At 42.1% G+C, this 20,769-nt stretch overlaps 1 protein-coding gene and 1 long non-coding RNA gene across 18 annotated transcripts in view; one reads left to right on the forward strand and one right to left on the reverse strand.

Moving 5' to 3' along the window:
• Positions 1–12,625, reverse strand: part of STARD4 (StAR related lipid transfer domain containing 4) — a 31,273-nt gene extending 18,648 nt beyond the window's left edge. For 6 of the 17 annotated variants that reach the window (XM_069592680.1, XM_069592689.1, XM_069592684.1 and 3 more), the window contains exons 1-3: positions 12,075–12,187; positions 4,336–4,449; positions 3,356–3,405 (exon numbers count right to left, since the gene is read on the reverse strand). In XM_069592680.1, coding sequence (XP_069448781.1) covers positions 3,356–3,405; positions 4,336–4,440 — 155 coding nt within the window. In that variant the 5' untranslated portion in view covers positions 4,441–4,449; positions 12,075–12,187. Of the gene's footprint in view, positions 1–3,355; positions 3,406–4,335; positions 4,450–12,074 lie in introns of all 17 variants that reach the window. The other 11 variants (XM_069592679.1, XM_069592688.1, XM_069592683.1 and 8 more) reach the window with 4 other exon arrangements.
• Positions 12,382–19,585, forward strand: LOC138441560 (uncharacterized). Its single transcript, XR_011257418.1, has 2 exons — positions 12,382–12,690; positions 18,639–19,585. It is a non-coding gene; the product is annotated as an uncharacterized lncRNA (long non-coding RNA).
• The last annotated feature ends 1,184 nt before the right edge of the window (positions 19,586–20,769 follow it).

Here is a 20,769-nt window from a genome sequence, read left to right on the forward strand (position 1 = left end):
GGGCTGATCTCCTTTAGGATGGACTGGTTGGATCTCCTTGCAGTCCAAGGGACTCTCAAGAGTCTTCTCCAACACCACAGTTCAAAAGCATCAATTCTTCGGTGCTCAGCTTTCTTTATAGTTCAACTCTCACATCTATACATGACCACTGGAAAAACCATAGCCTTGACTAGACGACCTTTGTTGGAACCATTGTTCAAACAATGAGATAAAGACAATCCAAGGAAAAGATGGGCAAAGGACAAGAGTGACCTGAAAGATCAATAAACCTAGAAAAGATGCCCAATGTCAGTCATAGTCAAATAATTACTAGCCAAGATACCATCCTGCCAAAGATTAAGAAATTAATAACAAGTGTTGAATGGAAGAAAATGACATCTCTCAAAGTGCTATCACTGCTTTACAGAACAGTTTGACAACAGGTACATACCCAAGAAAACGATACACATGTGCAAAAGGAGACGTGTACCAAGAAGCACACTATACAGAAGAACCGACAACAAACTGAAAATTTATCAGTAGGCAAATCTGCAAACACAGATAAACACACTGTGGTTTGTGAATACAGACCTGAAAGTACAGATCAACATGTAACAACATGGGTAAACTGAAACCTAACATCGAACAGAAAAAATTAAAACATATTACCAGAAGAAACACACACACACATGTGGCCCAAGTATGAAACATGAATACTACAACTTCAAGACAGTAGTTACCTGCGAGAAAGGAAAAAGAGACAGACTGGCTCTAACTATCATTATTTTGGAGGTCTTTTTTCTCTTTTTTAAGCATCTGAAGCTTTTTATCAGTTTGTAAATATCTCAAGCTCAAGCTTATACTATCCTCCATCTTAAATCTGCTCTTTTGCCTAGGTTCTCTAACTTGGGACAAGGGTAGAGGGTAGGGGTGGGTAATAGAAATTAATTCAGGCATCCAAATTAGAAATCTGGGACTCAACTTCAACACTTCTTTTTCTCTTAACCCCATTCAAACAGTCAGAACTAGTAAGTCACCGTGTTTTACCAAGATGACTTTCTAAACATTAAGTGCACAGAACAACATGTGGGTTTCGACAGATGTTAGTTATCATCACCACTGTCATCATTACGCTACCATCAAATCTCTTTCAAGTCCATTTGTCCTTTTCAGCTCCCCTGCTATGTCCTTAGTTTGGGAACTCTGTGTCCAAATCAATACTGCATCAGTTTCTAGCTCTTCTGATCATATAACTCTAAGAATCTGAAAAAAGCCACAGATCTCTTCCCAGGAATACACATTGTCAGAAAACTTTGTATACAATCAGGCTACTGCTAAGTCACTTCAGTCATGCCCGACTCTGTGCGAGCCCACAGACGGCAGCCCACGAGGCTCCCCTGTCCCTGGGAGTCTCCAGGCAAGAACACTGGAGTGGGTTGCCATTTCCTTCTCCAATGGATGAAAGAGAAAAGTGAAAGTGAAGTCGCTCAGTCGTGTCCGACTCTTAGCGACCCCATGGACCGCAGCCCACCAGGCTCCTCCGTCCATGGGATTTTCCAGGCAAGAATACTGGAGTGGGCTGCCATTTCCTTCTCCAGTGCATGAAAGTAAAAAGCGAAAGTGAAGTCGCTCAGTTGTATCCAACTCTTAGCAACCCCATGGACTGCAGCCTACCAGGCTCCTCCATCAAGAGTACTGGAGTGGGTGCTATTGTATACAATCATAGGGACACTTTAAGAAGCCAGCCGTGGTCTCCCAGGATACAAGCCCTTCTCTAAACTTTCTACGCTCATTTCTGTCTCTCACAACTGTTACCATAATAAATACAAAATCCTTTGAGGACCTGGGAGGGTTGGGTTGAGCAGAGGATAAATACAAAACCGAACTCCTTGGTTTAAGAATTCAGAAGTCCTTCAGACGTGCTCTCCTCATTCCTATACTTTCTGTTCCAACTATATAAACACAACGTGAACCTCTGTAAAAAAAAGGCAGTCGCTCAGTCGTGTTCGACTCTTTGTGACCCTTGGACTGTAACCCACCAGGCTCCTCTGTCCATGGAGTTCTCCAGTCAAGAATACAGGAGTGGGTTGCCATTCTCTTCTCCAGGGGATCTTCCTGACCCAGGGATCGAACCCATGTCTCCTGCATTGCAGGCAGATTCTTTACTGTCTAAGACAACAGGGAAGCCTAAATTCTGCAGACAAACTCTCTCAGTGTTTCCCATCTACCTGGAAGTCATCTATGTTAATGTGATTAAGTGCAGTTCTCTCTGCCTCATTCCCTAAGAAACACCTGTCTGTTCTTTCTGGCTCAGCCCAGGTATCAGCCCTTCTGTGAGTTTTTAATCACTGAGCACAGTGCCCCCAGGCACTTTTAGACTTTTTCAGCCCCTGCAGGGAGTTACGGATCTAAAGGGTTAACTTCCACACTTGCTTACAGTGTTCAATCCAACCCTAACTGTCCTTCTCATAAATACTGTACAACTTACCTTTCTGGAAATGCTATCTTTGGCAATACACTTCAAAACATTCTGTATGTATAAAGTGTGGTCAATAGTTTCATTTTAAAAAGTGCCAAGCCCCCAGAATATGAATATCCCACTCCAATTACACAAGGCACCTATCTGCACTGGCTTTAAAAAACAATATATTTTTTTTACTGGTTAAAGACATAATTCTTATTCTGCTATATGCAAAAAATAAATAAACAAAAATCACACATAAAACTGCCATCTAGAGGTACATACTTTTGTGTTAAATAAAAACATTTTAATAGAAAAATATAGTTTTTTTTAAGTCAACTTTTTTTTAAAGTCAACTTATGACTGTGCTACATACAGTTTAGTACTCTGCTTTATTCATTTTTCATTATATCTTTAGCATTTTTTATGTTTTTAAATAATATCTGAAAATATGGTTTCTAAAGATTGTAAAATAGCACATTTTATAATTTAATCATTCCTTAACTATTGATTATTCAGGTTGTTTATAATTTTTAATGGTTGAAGTAACTTAAATAATTATTAGTTTCCAATGATTTCTTCAATACAAATTCTTAGAGCAAAATATGCTACAGTACTGAATAAGTGCAGAAGGAAGATTAGAAGTATTTTATATACCACAGTAAGAAACTAAGATTTTATCAGCTATACCATCATTTATGATTCCCAAAACCACCAACTCTATTCACCAAGGATACAGACATTTTAAAAGGTTTGAATGCATAACATGATTTTCTTCTCAGAAAGTTTAAAATCTTCAAAGCAAAAGCCAAACTTTACTGCCAATGATCATTTAGTGATCATGAGTATATGTGTATAGACATTTGAAGTTTAGCAGTATTTTAAGAGCTATGTAAAACTACAAGAATTACTTACAGATATCCATTAAATTCTTCTGAAGGTTTCCTCCAAATTGTTACATCTTTCTATACAAATAAAAACAGTGTATAGTGATAATTACATAGGTGGCAACCTGGATATAAAACTGACAATTTCATAAAGTCTACATAAGTAAACATTCAAAGAAATACATACAAGTCATTCATACCATCAAAGAATCCATATCTGAATTTTTTCTGTATCCTAGAGTACTACACATCTTACTTAAATTACAGACCCCTAGGAAAAGGTTTTTCAGCAGCTTAAAGACACCCAAGCACCAAGATCCGGTGATGGCACTCTCACTGGCCATTATTTGCATGATTACAGTCTCATCTATTTACCATTACTGAAGAATTTAGTCTAAGATAATAGAATCATAAATATTTATTTCTGAATTTGCTCATATATCTTTTTAAGTTTAAGCAATTCACATCTATGATGACAGTACTACCCTGAATCAGTCCTGACATTTTTTTCCAGATCATCTCATAAGAAATTCTGAGCATCAGAATAGCTAAAGCACTTAACTGGAAGAGTCCTGGTCTCTAGGGTTGGCTCTGTCAACACTCAACTGTGTGACGGTTAGGGGAAGTCGTACTGGTGAAAAAAAGAATACTAATGGACCACCCTCACAGGCTTGTTAAAATATCTGAAATGATTTCAAACTATCAATTTCTACACTTTCCTTTCTTAAACTGACCATGACATGTTTCATTTATTGACCTGAGAGGCTGCTCTTTACAGTCTTGTTGCCGTGAGTCTCTTCCTGTGTCCATTACCTGAACAGCTGATGACCGTAGTGCAGGACTGCTGTCCCTCCTCTGTTAGCTGTTAAACCACCAGCTTTACTGACACATTCATCTACCCTGCACATTCATCTAAAGTGTGGTCCATATTTTTCTATACCATTTTGAAAGTCATCCCACAGCTCATTAGAAGACAGACCCCAAACACAAATAAGTTAATTAATTTACCGTCTTCTTAGCAACTCGCCACTTTTCATCTTCAAGGTTGTGGTACTGGATAAGAGTGTTTTTAAGTCTAGTCGCCAAAACAGCTGCATCAGGCAGGGCTTCCATTTGTTTTTCCTGTTACAGAGACTAAGATTATCATCAGCAAATACCAGAGTCAGATCCAGCAGACAAGGGGGGAGGGCTCAAATCCGACATCATTAAAAAAATCCTCCGGGAGCTGCAGAGACACCTACACATGGAGCCCACCCCAAGTCAGTAATCAGAATCCCTGCGCATGGCTCCTTCCTCAAAGCTTCCAGGATGTGGAACACAAAGGATAAGAATCATATATCTTGCGTTATTAAAATCCTCATATAAAAAAGAAGATACAATCCTATTTCCCTTTCCAATAGAATTGAACCAAAAGAAATAAATTAAAAAACTCAAATAACAACAACAAAAAAACACAAAACTGCTCTTTCCAAAATACAAAAATAATATACAAGGTATAAACTCTTTTAAAAGTCCTTAGAGTTTTAGCAATTGAAAATGTTCATTTTACCATCCAACAGATATAGCACTCATTCTAGCAAATAAATGACAACCACAGTTGGAAACATCGCACATCTTTTAAGGATAGGGCTGGGGGGAAAAAAGAGATAGGGCTAGAGACCTCTGAAGACTTTCAAAAGTCTCCAGAATTCTACTGACTTCAGTATTTTATTTGATGAAGTGTCACATGATTCAGTGAGGTATCTGTGTAACAAAAGAGGTGATATGAAGACCTCTGAGCTACCAATACAGCATAAATAAGTGGTTTATAGTTTTAAGGCAATAATTTAACTATATAAAGAGGAATGATTAATAGTTGCAAAGAAAAGCTATTGTTCCACAATACTTTGAAAGGGAAATGATAACTAACCCTGAAAGAAAATAGTATGAGGGATTCTATAATGTAATCATGGTAGAACACTGCTGCAGATTCTCTGATGAGCGTGACAATGCATGGCTTCTGCAGCTAGCTAAGAGAAGTCCATGCAGTCTCTGGATGTCTGAGAATGATCACTCCAGGAGCCTCTGATAAACGAGCAAGCACACAAGGAACGCGGTTACCCTGAGGCTGCTGTTGGAAAGGCCCAAGTGGAAAAAAGAGGAAAGGAGGGAAAAAAACAGACAGACACACACACGAAGGGAAAAACGGACACACACACACACACACAACCCCCCAAAGTCCCAGCTCCAAAAGTCCTATTTACAGCTTCACGCCTAATGGGCATCTCTTGATTCTTCAGGCTTCCTTTAATTTGCCTCAGTCTTACTTGTCTTAATAATTTTACTATTAAAATGATAATTGAGCCAGCTGCTCAAGATTAAAAGCCTCAGAATCACCCCCATAGATATCAGGAGGTTCCCCACACACCACTGCCTACAGTGCTCCTCTCCTACCGGTTTTCTTCCTGTCCCTTGGCGAAGTTCCGCTCGTCACTGACTCTGGGCCTTTGTACGTGCCACTACTTCTCTGCCTGGATTACTAGATCCCAAGCTGAGTGTGACTAGCAACAGCCTGTAGTAATAATTTCAGTTTAAACCTCCTGTCCTTAATACAACATTCCCCAAATCACTATAATACCCTTCTTTCATTTCCTGCATAGTGTATCGCTATGTGAAACTAACTTGTTTACCTACTGATATACTATATTATGGGTTTCCCAGGTGGCTCAGCAGTAAAGAATCCACCTGTCAACGCAGGAGACACAAGAGGCCTGAGTTCGATCTCTGCATCGGGAAGATCCCCCAGAGAAGAAAATGGCAACCCACTCTAGTATTCTTGCCTGGGAAATCCCACGGACAGAGGAGCCTGGCAGTGTATAGTCCGTGGGGTCACAGAGAATCAGACGCGACTGAACACACACACTATGCTCTACTCTTTGACTACCGTGCCCCTCACTAATCAGAGGGGTGGCCCCATGTCTGCTTCGTAACTGCTATAACCCCACCAAGTAGAGCACTGTCTGAAACACAGCAGGCCCTTAATATTTACTGACGTGTATTTGCTTCAGAACATGAATTAACTTCTCTCCTTTTGGTGCCATGGCACTCTCCACTAAAAGGCTAAGGAAGAAAAGGCTCCGGAGAAAGCTGTCCATTTACAGATCACGAAGTCACTGCAAGAAAAGATCTAAATGGAGTATCAAGGCTCACACCTCTGTGGGAAAGGATGCCGCTCTCACCACAGGGGCACACGTCAGCATCGCCTGGCTGTACTTTGCAGCAGTCGTTGATGTCGACAAAGCCTCTCTCCTTGGTCAGGCTCCTCTGAGCTCTCTTCGCAATGAGGCCTAGCCCTTGCGAAGCTGGTGGCTTAGCGGAAAAGAATCCGCCTGCAATGCAGTTCTAAGAGATGCAGGTCTGATCCCTGGGTCAGGAAGACTCCCCTGGAGGAGGGCCTGGCAAGCCCTCTAGTCTTCTTGCCTGGAGAATCCCATGGACTGAGAAGCCTGGCGGACTACAGTCCGCAGGTTCGCAAAGAGTCGGACACGACTGGGCAGCACAGACGCCAGCTCCTGGGCTTGTCCTTGGACCCCACAGTCCAGTTTCCGCAAGAGTCCTGCTGAGTCAGCTTTATGAAATCCCCTACCCTGGAACTTCCTTATCCCACTTTCAATCTTATCACCCTAGCCTGCCTTTAGCAAGAATCCTGTCAAGTTGCTTTAGGGTAATACCCCTTAGTAATTTTTCACTCACTGACACCCACCTTGCTCCCTTGCTATCCACCCCCATTTGCCCTTGCTGTATTCAGAATGAAGCCTAGTTCTATCCCAAGGTTTCTTTTCCACTATTCCAACAGTCACTGAATAAGATTCGCCTTTACCACTCACTCTAATTTGTGTCTGCCTCTGGTTTTCTGTGACACTGATTTTGGATATTAGATTTCATGGACCTCATCCAGATAGTCTGATTCAGTGGGTCTGTTCTGGAACAGGCCCCAGAAAACTAGGTCCTTTAAAAAGCCTCACTGATCATTCTGTTATGCAGTCAGGAGTGACAGCCACTAATCTGAAAACTAAAGTGACAAAAATAAGTCAGTGCTATAGGTAATATTGAAACAGCACAGACCAGAGCGTAAAAGCCATTAAACATGATGAAACATGAAAATGAGACAGAAGTTCGGGAAAGGAAAAAAAGCTTCTTTTCTATTCTCTGATGATCTATCCTGAGATCTGCAAATTAAACTGACAAAAGATAAACAGAAAAAAATGTTAACAAAACGTACTTGATGACAATATTTAATTTCTATGTGCAAAGAGAAGCAATTACATGTGGAGTTTATACACCATTTTAAAAGAGAGTGATAAACTGCGGAAAAATGACAAGACAAGGGAAAGGGGGTTTGAGCTTCTAGGGGTGGTAAATTATTGCAAAATAAATATATGAGGAAGAATAATAAAAGATAAGGGCTATTTTAGTAAAGTTAGACTGTGTAGACCATCTCAGGGCCAAATTTCTGTCTCCATTGATAGCAGTTATTCTCCTGGTACAGGAGCAAAGTCAGTCCTTCACAAAAGGAAATTTATGTCCTATTTTTAGGCAGATAGTGGAAGGAAAAATAGTTCTGTTTTTGCTGCTTCTTAATTGCCTTCAGCTCAAAGTAAACTTTTTTCTGAAGTAGCATGTTTTGGGGTGGCATATACCTTCAGAGGGCTTCCGTGGTGGCTCAGTGGGTAAAGAATCTGCCTGAAATGTGGGAGACTTGGGTTCGATCCCTGGGTTGGGAAGATCCCCTGGAGGAGGGAATGGCAACCCACTCTGGTATTCTTGCCTGGAGAAGCCCCATGAGCCCCAGAGAAGCCTGGTGATCTACAGTCCATGGGGTCTCAAAGAGTCGGACACGACTGAGCGACTAAGCACAGCACATCCCTTCAGAAACATGGAAAAGTATATAGAGAAAATTCAATAAGACAGAACTTAGGATCTATGAAAGTGTGCAAAATATTTAATAATTATAGATCCTAACCACAGACTAAAAGTGGATGAGCTCATTCAAAAAGTCTGTGAGTCAGAAATAGACCCTCTGCACCCAAGAGACTGCTAACTTGACAGCCAGTGCAATGACCTTATGAAAGCATATGTTATAAACAAACATAAGATCTTGAGAGGACTTACAAAGGAAATGTAACTTATCTATTACTGGGATCATGCTGATTAAACAACATTCTTTAAATCCAAGGGTCACCTACCAGATTTCTGTGTCGGGCAGATAAAACTATTTTCAAAACTCTTTGATAGAAATCAAAGGAAAGGTACTGTCAGCATAAACCATACTGTATTTATGCAAATCTAGCACACAAAAAGCAATAAAAAAACTACCTCTAAAGATGAGAATCTGAATTTTTACGGTGATTACGTTAGTTATCATTCACTCCTACTGGATAATATAAAGTTCACATTCCTTAATGTGGCTTATGGGTCCATTTCCAAGCCCACTGTCTAATCTCTACTCTTCTCTCCTGGACACCCCCTTAAGACTACATCAGCTTCCCCTTAATGTGAAAAACTCCTGTTAATGGGCCTCTTTAGGTGTGGTGGAGTAGGAGGTAGAAAAGGAAGAAAAGAAAGTTTAATTATAAACTTGGGAAATCTCTCTTCTAGTCTCATGAAGTATTTAACCAGGCAGTTAACTCTTGCATGGATTTTCTTCATCAAGATTAAGTCCAAAAGGGAGTAACAGTTACTTTCTAAACTGATCATTTGTGTGTGGACAGGCAATACAGAGCATCCCTCATGGACCAAGGTGGGATGGAGGTAGGGGGACAACACTGGGCTTATCAAGGTCTTGAGGCTTTCCTAACATAAGAGGACATTCGCAGTCATTGAAAAGAAAAACCACAATATGCCCTATGCCAATCTCTGCCTGGTGAGAATGTCACGAAATGTTTTGAATACCATTCTGAATTCCCTCTTACTAACCTTGCTGCTACTGCTGCTAAGTCGCTTCAGTCGTGTCTGACTTTGTGAGACCCCATAGACGGCAGCCCACCAGGCTCCCCCGTCGCTGGGATTCTCCAGGCAAGAATACTGGAGTGGGTTGCCGTTTCCTTCTCCAATGCATGAAAGTGAAGTCGCCCAGTCATACCCGACTCCTAGCGACCTCATGGACTGCAGCCTACCAGGCTCCTCCGTCCATGGGATTTTCCAGGCAAGAGTACTGGAGTGGGGTGCCATTGCCTTTTCCGACTAACCTTACTTGACCTTATAATAAACTCTCAAACTCCAACTGTTATACATCAGAGAAAACAGGAACCACAACTGTACCAGAATCTAACAGCTCCATATAAAAAGTTATATACTCTTGACAGTTTTATAACCAGTTCAGTTCAATGGCTCAGTCATGTCTGACTCTTTGCGACCCCATGGACTGCAGCATGCCAGGCCTCCCTGTCCATCACCAACTCCTGGAGATTGCTCAAACTCATGTCCATCAAGTCAGTGATGCCATCCAACCATCTCATCCTCTGGCCTCCCCTTCTCCTCCTGCCCTCAATCTTTCCCAGCATCAGGATCTTTTACAATGAGTTCTTCACATCAGGTGGCCAAAGTATTGGAGTTTCAGCTTCAGCCAAGTGCTAAGTAATGTCTGCCTACATTTTTTCCTTCTGTTAGCTGCTGTCGTATCTGACTCTTGTGATCCCATGGATTGTAGCCCACCAGGCTCCTCTGTCAACAGAATTCTCCAGGCAAGAATACTGGAGTGAGTTGCCATTTCCTACTCCAGGGGATCTTCCCAACCCAGGGATCCAACCCAGGTCTCATGCATTGCAGTCAGAGTCTTTACTATCTGAGCTACCAATCACTTTGTTCACGTTTTCCATATTTATGTTTTTAAAGTGGTCACTAGTGTAGATAGTGGTTCCCATCATAGACTGGGCAGCCTTCACAAGTTAAACATTTTCTTGAGGCCATCTATCAGCATCAGTCTTTGACCAATACAATTTCAATCTTTGTCGAACATCAGTGAAATGGCCATAGGTTTCAACTATATATGGAACATAATAAGTAAGTGTTAATTGCTCAGTCGTGCCTGACTCTTGGAGACCCCATGGACTGCAGCCCACCAGGCTTCTCTGTCCATGACAATTCCCAAGCAAGGATACTGGAGTGGGTTGCCATGTCTTCTCCAGGGGATCTTCCCAATGCAGGGATCGAACCCAAGTCTCCTGCACTGTAGGCAGATTCTTTACCGACTGAGCTACAAGGGAAGTCATATATGGAACATAATGAACATTTTAACCTTTAATGAAAAGTGAACGCCATAAAAATCTGTTTTTACTTATGTAGTATGATTAAGTCAGAATTCACTTATTAAAGAAGTTCATAACAGAATTGCTTTACCTTCTATTACCTGATTGATGTGGGTTTCATTTACGTGAACAGCTTAAATTTAACATTCCATAGATTTTCCCCAAGTTGTACAAACCAAGGCCATGTAAATTATATTTTCTACCTAACACAAAAATTTCAGCATATGCTTAATTTCTGATCAATTCTGAATTAGTAATTTAGCCTTTCCAATTATTCAAGTACAACAGTTTCTCATTTTTGAGACTAGCTCTAGCAAGAATGCAACAGGGAAGGAAGCCTCCTGCAATGTGATGGATACACCTCTGATTCAGTGTTCACTTTGGCTTATTTTAGGGGCTTCCCTTGTGGCTCAGCTGGTAAAGAATCCACCTGCAATGCAGGAGACCTGGTTTGATCCTGGGTTGGGAAGATCCCCTGGAAAAGGGAAAGACTTCTCACTCCAGTATTCTGACCTGGAGAATTCCGTGGACTATCCCATGTGGTCACAAAGAGTCAGGGACAGGACTGAGCAACTTTCACTTGGCTTATTTTAGGACACAGTTTACAACACCAATGAGACTTGTACAAAACTTAATATTAAATTTCAACAATGTCACAGCTTTGAGTCCAAGTACTATTCAAGCTCCTAATACTCTAATCCTTTATTAAAAAAAATACTGGCCAACATTTATTATTTATTACATGATAAATCTTTTTGGCCACTTTAAACTGTATTCTTTCATTTAGTCCTCATACCTAACCTTAAGAGCATATCCTACTATTATCTTTATTTTACAGAAAGTGAAAGTATCAATACGGAGATTGTCTCTTGTCCAAGATCACACAGCCAATAAGTGATGGAGCCAGAATTCCAACCCACGACCTCTGCCTTCAGAGATTAAAGGGCTATTCTGTAAAACACTGGAAGCTGATCACAGGCTGGAAGAGTCTCTACATTAAAAATGTGACATCATGTTGAATTTGCTGTATTTTGTCTAGGCTGTTGAACCTAAAAAAATATCAGGTAATCGTTCCTAATTGCAATTTGGGGACAGCAGCACCATTAATTTATTGGGGAATTCCGAATTATTTTTAGTACCGAATTTGGAACACAATGAGCCCTCGGAAAACACTGCCCCTTAGTGTTTCCGCCGACGCCTGGCGTGAAGGCGCGCACCTTTCGTCGTCCGTGCACCGCAGGGGCGCCCTCAGAGAGCCTCCCCCGGCCCTGGGGCGCTCGCCGCCGCTCCCTCATCCAACACACAAGGTGCCGGCGGGCGCCCGGGCGCCGGGGAGCGGGCGGAGCGGGTGCAGACCCCGGTCCCTCCAGGGCGTCCCCGCTGGACGCAGGCTGCCTTCCCGAGGCCCCTGCCGGGACAGCCCCAGGAGGACGCCCCGCCGCCCCTCAGCCCCCGCCTCACCTCCGCCACTCACCGCTCCTCGGGGCGCTCCGCGGAGCAGTACGCGACTAGGCGCCCGGGGTCCACTCGCACCGCTCCCTGCGGGCCCGCCCGCCGAAGCCCCCTCGGCCAATGGGCGCCAGGCGCGGAGGGCACCACCTATTGGAAGGCCGTAAGTCTTCCGGGGGGCGGGCAGAGCCCCGCCCCGCCCCGCCCCGCCCCCGCTCGCGCCGGCGCTTCCGGGGCAGAAGCCGGTAGGGCGAGGCGCGTCAGCTGGCCTTGGCGGGTGGCGGCGCGCGGCCTGCGGGTTGGTGGCCGCGGGTGGGCCGACTCCGCGCGAGGTGTGAGTCGGCAGCAGCCCGGCCCCCGGCGCCAGCCGGGCACCTGCGGGCCTGGCCCGGACGGGGCGGCCTGCTTTCGAGTTCCTGAGGGCGGGTTGCGCGTGACCGCGAGTCCGGCGGAGCCGGAGAGCGCAGAGGCCTGAGAGGGCTCTGAGGGCCGGGTGGCTGCTCGGGCCCGAGTCAGACAGACGGAATATGCGCGGGCGGGAAGCGTGGGCGCTCTCGGCCCCCGGGACTAGTCACCGCCGCCGTGCGAGCCGATCTTTCTCAGTGCGGGCTTCGGGGGCAGCCCGGAGGTAGGAGCTGCGGCCGAGCAGGAGGCTGTGGCGGCCTCACAAAGCGCGCCGGTTTTCCTGTGTTCGAAGGCGGGTAACCCATCTGACGGGGAGTTTGCAGATACATTTATTGGGATATGTGCTACGCTCTTAGTTATTTTAGACTCAAACGAGAAGATAGTATTTCATAAGATTTTTATTTAGCGTCCTGAAAAAGTTCGCCTGGCACCACCTGATAGTTATTATGAGCAGATTGTCAAACTCTTACCTGATTGTTCATCTATAAAAGGAATAATGGCTTGATAACTTGTGTATTAGCGTCTTATATCTTCAGTTCAGTTCAGCCACTCAGTGGTGACCGACTCTTTGCGACCCCATGAATCGCAGCACGCCAGGCCTCCCTGTCCATCACCAATTTCTGGAGTTCACTCAGACTCACGTCCATCGAGTTGGTGATGCCATCCAGCCATCTCATCCTCTGTCGTCCCCTTCTCCTCCTGCCCCCAATCCCTCCCAGCATCAGAGTCTTTTCCAATGAGTCAAGTTTTCGCATGAGGTGGCCAAAGTACTGGAGTTTCAGCTTTCGCATCATTCCTTCCAAAGAACACCCAGGGCTGATCTTCTTTAGAATGGACTGGTTGGATCTCCTTGCAGTCCAAGGGACTCTCAAGAGTCTTCTCCAACACCACAGTTCAAAAGCATCAATTCTTCTGCGCTCAGCTTTCTTCACAGTCCAACTCTCACATTATACATGACCACTGGAAAAACCATAGCCTTGCCTAGACGGACCTTTGTTGGCAAAGTAATGTCTCTGCTTTTGAATATGCTGTCTAGGTTGGTCATAACTTTTCTTCCAAGGAGTAAGCGTCTTTTAATTTCATGGCTGCAGTCACCATCTGCATGTATTCATCTGTAAAACACACCTACCTTGGGGGGCTGTGTGGATTCAATGAAATACAAAGTATGTAAAACTCTAACCAAAGAGTCTCAAGGCATTATCCTATGTACATGCAAACAAAAACCACGATAATTGACCAATAATAATTAGCAAGTGAGTGAGCCCCAGGCCTAGCTCTTTAAGGCAGATTACTTAATTTCTGAGTAGCTAAACTGGAATTTGGTCCAGGCATTCTGAATTCTAAAACTGGGGCACTTAACCCGCAGGAAACACAAAATGTGTTTCACAAGCTCTCTATCAGGCGTCAACCTGTGCATAGCATGGGGGACCAGAAATCAAAGACCCAGTACATGCCCGGAAAGTTTACACAGTTAAACGGTGTGTGGGGAGGAACAACTCCACATTAACCATTTCCAAAAAGTAGAAAATTACTATCTCTATTAGAATTGAGCTGTAGGTACATTGCTCAGTAGTTTGCCTATTCTCTCACAGAATCTGGTAGAATTGGTTTACAAAATCAATATGGCTTTTTTTTTCTTTTTAAGGAGTTGCATAAAGTTACACATCACTTATGTCTCACTTCAGTTCAGCCACTCAGTCATGTCCGACTCTGCCACCCCATGGACTGTAGCATACCAGGCTTCCCTGTCCGTCAGGAACTCCCGGAGTTTACTCAAACTCATGTCCATTGAGTCGCTGTTGCCATCCAACCATCTCATCCTCTGTCATCCCCTTCTCTCCTGCCTTCAGTCTTTCCCAACATCAGGGTCTTTTCCAGTGAGTCAGTTCTTTGCATCAGATGGCCAAAGTATTGGAGTTTCAGCTTCAGCATCAGTCCTTCCAATGAATATTCAGGACTGATTTCCTTTAGGATTGACTGGATTGATTTTCTTGCAGTCCAAGGGACTCTCAAGTCTTCTTGAAAGCACTGGTCATAGCAAATAGCCTCTTCAAACAACACAAGAGAAGACTTGACACATGGACATCACCAGATGGTCAATACAGAAATCAGATGGATTATATTCTTTGCAGCCAAAGATGGGGAAGCATTACCTTTCTTTGGGACTGGAATGAAAACTGACCTTTCCTGGGCCTGTGACCACTGCTGAGTTTTACAAATTTGCTGGCATATTGAGTGCAACACTTTCACAGCATTATCTTTTAAGATTTAAAATAGCTCAACTGGAATTCCATCACCTCCAGTAGCTTTGTTTGTTGTGATGCTTCCTAAGGCCCACTTGACTTTGCATTCCCGGATGTCTGGCACTAGTGAGTGATCACACTATCATGGTTATCTGAATCATGAAGATCTTTTTTGTACAGTTCTTCCGTGTATTCTTGCCACCTCTTCTTAGTATCTTCTGCTTCTGTCAGGTCCATACCGTTTCTGTCCTTTATCGAGCCTATCTTTGCATGAAATGTTCTCTTGGTATCTCTAATTTTGTTTATGATATCTTTAGTCTTTCCCATTCTATTGTTTTCCTCTATTTCCTTGCTTTGATTACTGAGCAAGGCTTTCTTTTCTCTCCTTGCTATTGTTTGGAACTCTGCATTCAGATGGGTATATCTTTCTTTTTCTTCTTTGCCTTTCGCTTCTCTTCTTTTCTCAGTTATTTGTAAGCCTCCTCAGACAACCTTTTTGCTTTTTTTTTCTTGGGGATGGTCTTAATCACTGCCTCCTGTACAATGTCATGAACCTCCATCCATAGTTCTTCAGGCACTCAATCAGATCTAATCTCTTGAATCTGTCACTACCACTATAATCATAAAGGATTTGATTTAGGTCATACTTGAATGGTCTAGTGGTTTTCCCCACTTTCTCCAATTTGTCTGAATTTCGCAATAAGGAGTTCATGATCTGAGCCACAGTCAGCTCCTGGTCTTTTTTTTTTTTTTTTTTTCTGTCTGTGTAGAGCTTTTCCATCTTCGGCTGCAAAGAATATAATCAATCTGATTTCGCTATTGACCATCTGGTGACATCCATGTGTAGAGTCATCTCTTGTGTTGTTGGAAGAGAGTGTTTGCTATGACCAGTGTGTTCTCTTGGCCAAACTCTGTTAGCCTTTGTCCTGCTTCATTCTGTACCCCAAGGCCAAATTTACCTGTTACTCCGGGTATCTCTTGACTTCCTAATGTCCTATGATGAAAAGGACATCTTTTTTTTTTTTTAATGTTAGCTCTAGAAGGTCTTGTAGGTCTTCATAGAACTGTTCAACTTCAGCTTTTTGGGCATTACTGGTCAGGGCACAGACTTGGATTACTGTGATACTGAATGGTCTGCCTTGGAAACGAACAGAGATCATTCTGTTGTTTTTGAGATTGCACCCAAGTACTGCATTTCAGACTCTTTTTCTTGACTATGATGGCTACTCCATTTCTTCTAAGGGATTCTTGCCCACAGTAGTGGATGTAATGGTCATCTGAGTTAAATTCACCCATTCCAGTCCATTTTAGTTCGCTGATTCCTAAAATGTTGATGTTCACTCTTGCCATCTCCTGTTTGACTACTTCTAATTTACTTTGATTCGTGGACCTAACATTCTGGTTCCTATAACACTGCTCTTTACAGCATTGGACTTTACTTCCATCACTAGTCACATCCTCAACTGGGCATTATTTTTGCTTTGTCTCCGTCTCTTCATTCTTTCTGGAGTTATTTCTCTACTCTTCTCCAGTAGCATATTGGGCACCTAACTACCTGGGAAATTCATCATTCACTCTCCTATCTTTTTGCCTTTTCATACTGTTCATGGGGTTTTCAGTGCAAGAATACTCTAGTGGTTTGCCATTCCCTTCTCCAGTGGACCATGTTTTGTCAAAACTCTCCACCATGACCTCTCTGTGTTGGGTGGCCCTACACTGCATAGCTCATAGTTTCATTGAGTTAGGCAAGGCTGTGGTCCATGTGATCAGATTGGTTAGTTTTCTGTGACTGTGGTTTTCATTCTGTCTGCCTTCTGATGGATATGGGTAAGAGGCTTATGGATGCTTCCTGATGGGAGAAACTGACTGAGGAGGAAACTAGGTCTCCTTCTGAGGGGCTCAGTAAATCTTTAATCCAGTTTTCTACTGATGGGAGAGGCTGTGTTCCCTTTCTGTTGTTTGACCCTAGACCAAACTATGGCAGGGGAAATGCACATAATGGCGACCTCCTTCCAAAGGACTTGCACACGCATTGTTGTATTTAGTGCCCTGACCCTAAAGCAGGCCACTGTTGACCCACGCCTCTGCCAGAGATTCCTGGACACTCACAGGCAAGTTGGGCTCGGTCTCTTGTGGGATCACTGCTCCTTTCTCCTGGGTCCTGGTGGGCATGAGGTTTTGTTTGTGCCCTCCAAGAGTCTGTTTTCCCAGTCCTGTATAAGTTCTGTAGGCAAATCCCACTGGCCTCCAAAGTCAAAATTCCTGGGAGTTCACATTCCCTTTGCCTGATCTAGAAGTTCAGAAATCTGTTGTCAGTCCTAGAACTTTCTTAACAGTGTGAGAATTTATTTGGTATAATTGTTCTGCAGTTTGTGGGTTGCATGCTTGGTGGCTCTATGGTGGGTTTAGCCCTCCAAGAGGGCTTATGCCACATGCTGTGTGACCCCGATCTGCTGCACCCAGACACTTACGCCTACAGGGAGGTTGTTGTTTCTTTGCCTTTTGCTCTTCATCTGTTGCCATATTTATCTTGGTTAGGAATAAGTTGGGCTAACTCAAAACCACTCTATTTCTATCAAAGTGGAATGCTAATATAAGCAAAACTGCAGGTTCAGGAAAAAAAAAAGCACATAATATTATCAGAAGCTATTATTGAGGGCTATGGGCCAGACACAGGGCTAAGCATTTTACATGTATTAACTCATTTAATCCTGATAACAACCTCACAGGGTATGTACTATTATTACTGTGCTCATAAGAAAACTACATGTAGTGTATAAAGCAACAGACAGGTCCCCTATCCAAATAGTTTGGAATAGGTGGAATAGATGGAAATTAGCTTTCTGTCTAAAGCTCAAGTATAGAAGAGACATATGGTGTATCTGGGGGCTTTACAGGTGCCTCAGTGGTAAAGAATCCACCTGCCAGTGCAGGAGACATGGATTTGATCCCTGGGTCGGGAAAGTCCCCTGAAGAAAGAAATGGCAATCACTCCAGTATTCATATCTGAGAAATCCCATGGACAGAGGAGCCTGGTGGGCTGCAATTCATAGGGTTGTGAAAGAGTCAGACACGACTTAGCAACTAGACAATAACAACAGAGTTTATTTGACCAGCTATAGAAAGTCACCCTGAGGAGGAAAACTAGCTTCCCTACCAAGCCCTTACTGTAATCAGGATGAATATGTTAACATATCTAAAAATGGAGTTTTCAAGAAAACAAAAACCAAAAAAATCCAAAATACAGATATAATGTATCCACTATTTCTGCCAAGAGGCAGTAAATTTAGAAATAAAAAGCAAAATAAAAACATGCAAAAATATCCTCAACTACTTGAATTAAAAAAAAAAAAAAGTCAGTCCCCCAAACTCTTTTGGATCAAAGAGAATTAAATATTACATACTGAAGAAGGATGACTCAATGGACATGAGTCTGAGCAAACCCAAGGAGATGGTAAAAGTCAGGGAAGCCTGGCGTGCTGCAGTTCATGGGGTCACAGAGTTGGACACGACTTAGTGATTGAACAGCAATAATTTAGAACATTAATATTAATAAATATTAACATTAATAAGTTTTAAAAGTAGAGTCTTACCTATCAAAACTAGGGAATATGGCAAATTACACACTTAGAAAACTTGACTCAGGAAAATTTATTACCTCAATTCAAGTCAGCAAATAATTATTAAATCCCTGCTGTAGGAAAATCTGTTGAAACTGGGGCAGTTTATAAAGTGACCTCCCCACCCCCCCTCACCCCCCACCCCCAGCCAATTTCAGAGCTAGATTTGATCCTGAACCTTTTATTTATATAATCCAAGTATTTTTTAGGTTGGTTTGAGTTAGCTTTCTCTCATTTAGAATGAAAGAGCTTTCACGGAATAAAGACCCCTTTTCTCTTGTGACACTTTCTTCTTTTGTTCTATCCAGCCATGGTCTGGAGTCAGGTGAAAACAGGAAAGAAGTGAGTGTTGGGACGGACATCCTAGCTGCAGGACTAAAGGACCTGAACGTTTTCATCTATGGTTATGGAGACAAGGATAGTTTCAGCATTCCTGGCAGGTCCTGCACCTGGTTGGAGCAACTTTTTTGTGTAGTCCATTTACACGCATGTTGGGAGAAGACATGTATGAGAATCATCTATTTCTTTTGTTGTCACGAGTATCCTAAACACCAGAACTGTGCTTAAATGAATATCCTTAAGGTCAAAATGTGTTTTCTACTTTCAACTTCCATGAAATTCTCCAGTATCCTTTCAATAAGCCTTCTTCAGGTCCTTTAAATGGGTTTCTGTTTCTTGTAATCAATCCATGGCTCTCACAGAAGTACATCCTCGTCCCCTTGAGGAAATTTTTTCCTTGCTTAAACAAATGCAACCAATATCAATGATGATATTAACTATACCTCTTGCCAAGGAAGGAGGCAGAGGACTTTGCACAAAGCATTAAAGATAATTGAGCCTTAGTTTCCTCCCCTGTGATTTGGGATTAAATTATGGTAATCAAAACAGTATAGTACTGGCATGAAAGCAGATATATGAATCAATGCAACAGGATAGAAAGCCCAGAAATGAACTCATGGATATATGGTCAGCTAATCTATGACAGAGAAGGCAAGCTGGACAGCTACATGGTAAAGAATAGAATTAGAACATTCCACAACATCACACACAAAAATAAACTCAGCATGAATTAAGGAACTAAATGTAAGACCAGATAATATAAAATTCTCAGAGGAAAACACAGGCAGAACACTCTTACAGCAGCAATATTTTTTGGATCTGTCTTCTAGAGTAATGGAAATAAAAACAAAAGTAAATAAATAGGAACTTACAAACTCAAAAGCTTTTGCACAGCAGAGGAAACCCATAAACAAAATGAAAAGACAACCTTCAGACTGGGAGAAAACATTTGTAAATGATGCTACTGACAAGGGGTTAATTTTCAAAACTAATTTTGAAAATTTCAGCTTATGAGACTGAATATTTAAAAAAAAAAAGCTCAATCAGGAAAAAAAAAAAAACCCCACAGGGAGGAAACTTAAACATTTCTTCAGAGAAGACATATAGATGGCCAACAGGCATGTGAAAAGGTGCTTAACATTGCTAATTATTAGAGAAATGCAAATCAAAACTACAATGAGGTATCACCTCACACCAGTAAAAATAGACATTATTAAAAAATAAAAATAATAAATGCTAGGGAAGGTGTGGAGAGAAAGGAACCCTCCTACATCATTAGTGAGAATGTGAATTGGTGCAACCACTATGAAAAACAGTATAGAGGTTCCTTGAAAAAGTAGAAACAGAGTTACTGTAAGATCATGCAGTTCCACCTTTAGGCATATATCCAGAGAAAACTAATTTAAAAAGGTACATGCACTCCAATGTTCATATTGGCCCTATTCACAATAGCCAAGAGATGTAAATGACCTAAATGTCCATAAACAGATGAATATACAGATCTGTCCATCAACAGATAAAGATGTGAATACAGTCAGTGGAAATATATATATATTTCCAATGGAATATTACTTAGCCATTAAAGAGAATAAAATAATGCCATTTGCAGCAACATGGGTGGACCTAGAAATTATCACTTTAAGTGGAGTAAGTCAGGGAAAGACAAGTATTATATGATATCACTTATGTGTAGAATCTAAAAATATAATATAAATTGACTTGTTTACAAAACAGAAATAGACTCATAGACATAGAAAACAAGTTTATGGTTACCAAAGGGGATATCAACTGGTAGGAAGGGTAGGAAGGGACAAGAGATAAATTAGGAGTTTGGGGTTAATGTATATACACTACTAGAGAGAAAACAAGTAGACTGTGTAGCATAGGGAACCTTAGTCAATATCCTGTAATAACCTATAAGGAAAGGAATCTGAAAAAGAATGTGTATATATGTGTATATATATATACACACACACACACAGATACATACATCATATTACTGAATCACTTTGCTATACACTTGAAACTAATACAACACTGCAACTATACTTCAATAAAAAAAATTGTTTTTAAATAAGAACATCTCCTTTGTAGGGTGTT

The sequence above is a fragment of the Ovis canadensis genome, chromosome 5 (assembly GCF_042477335.2).
Source record: "Ovis canadensis isolate MfBH-ARS-UI-01 breed Bighorn chromosome 5, ARS-UI_OviCan_v2, whole genome shotgun sequence".
Lineage (NCBI taxonomy): Eukaryota > Metazoa > Chordata > Mammalia > Artiodactyla > Bovidae > Ovis > Ovis canadensis.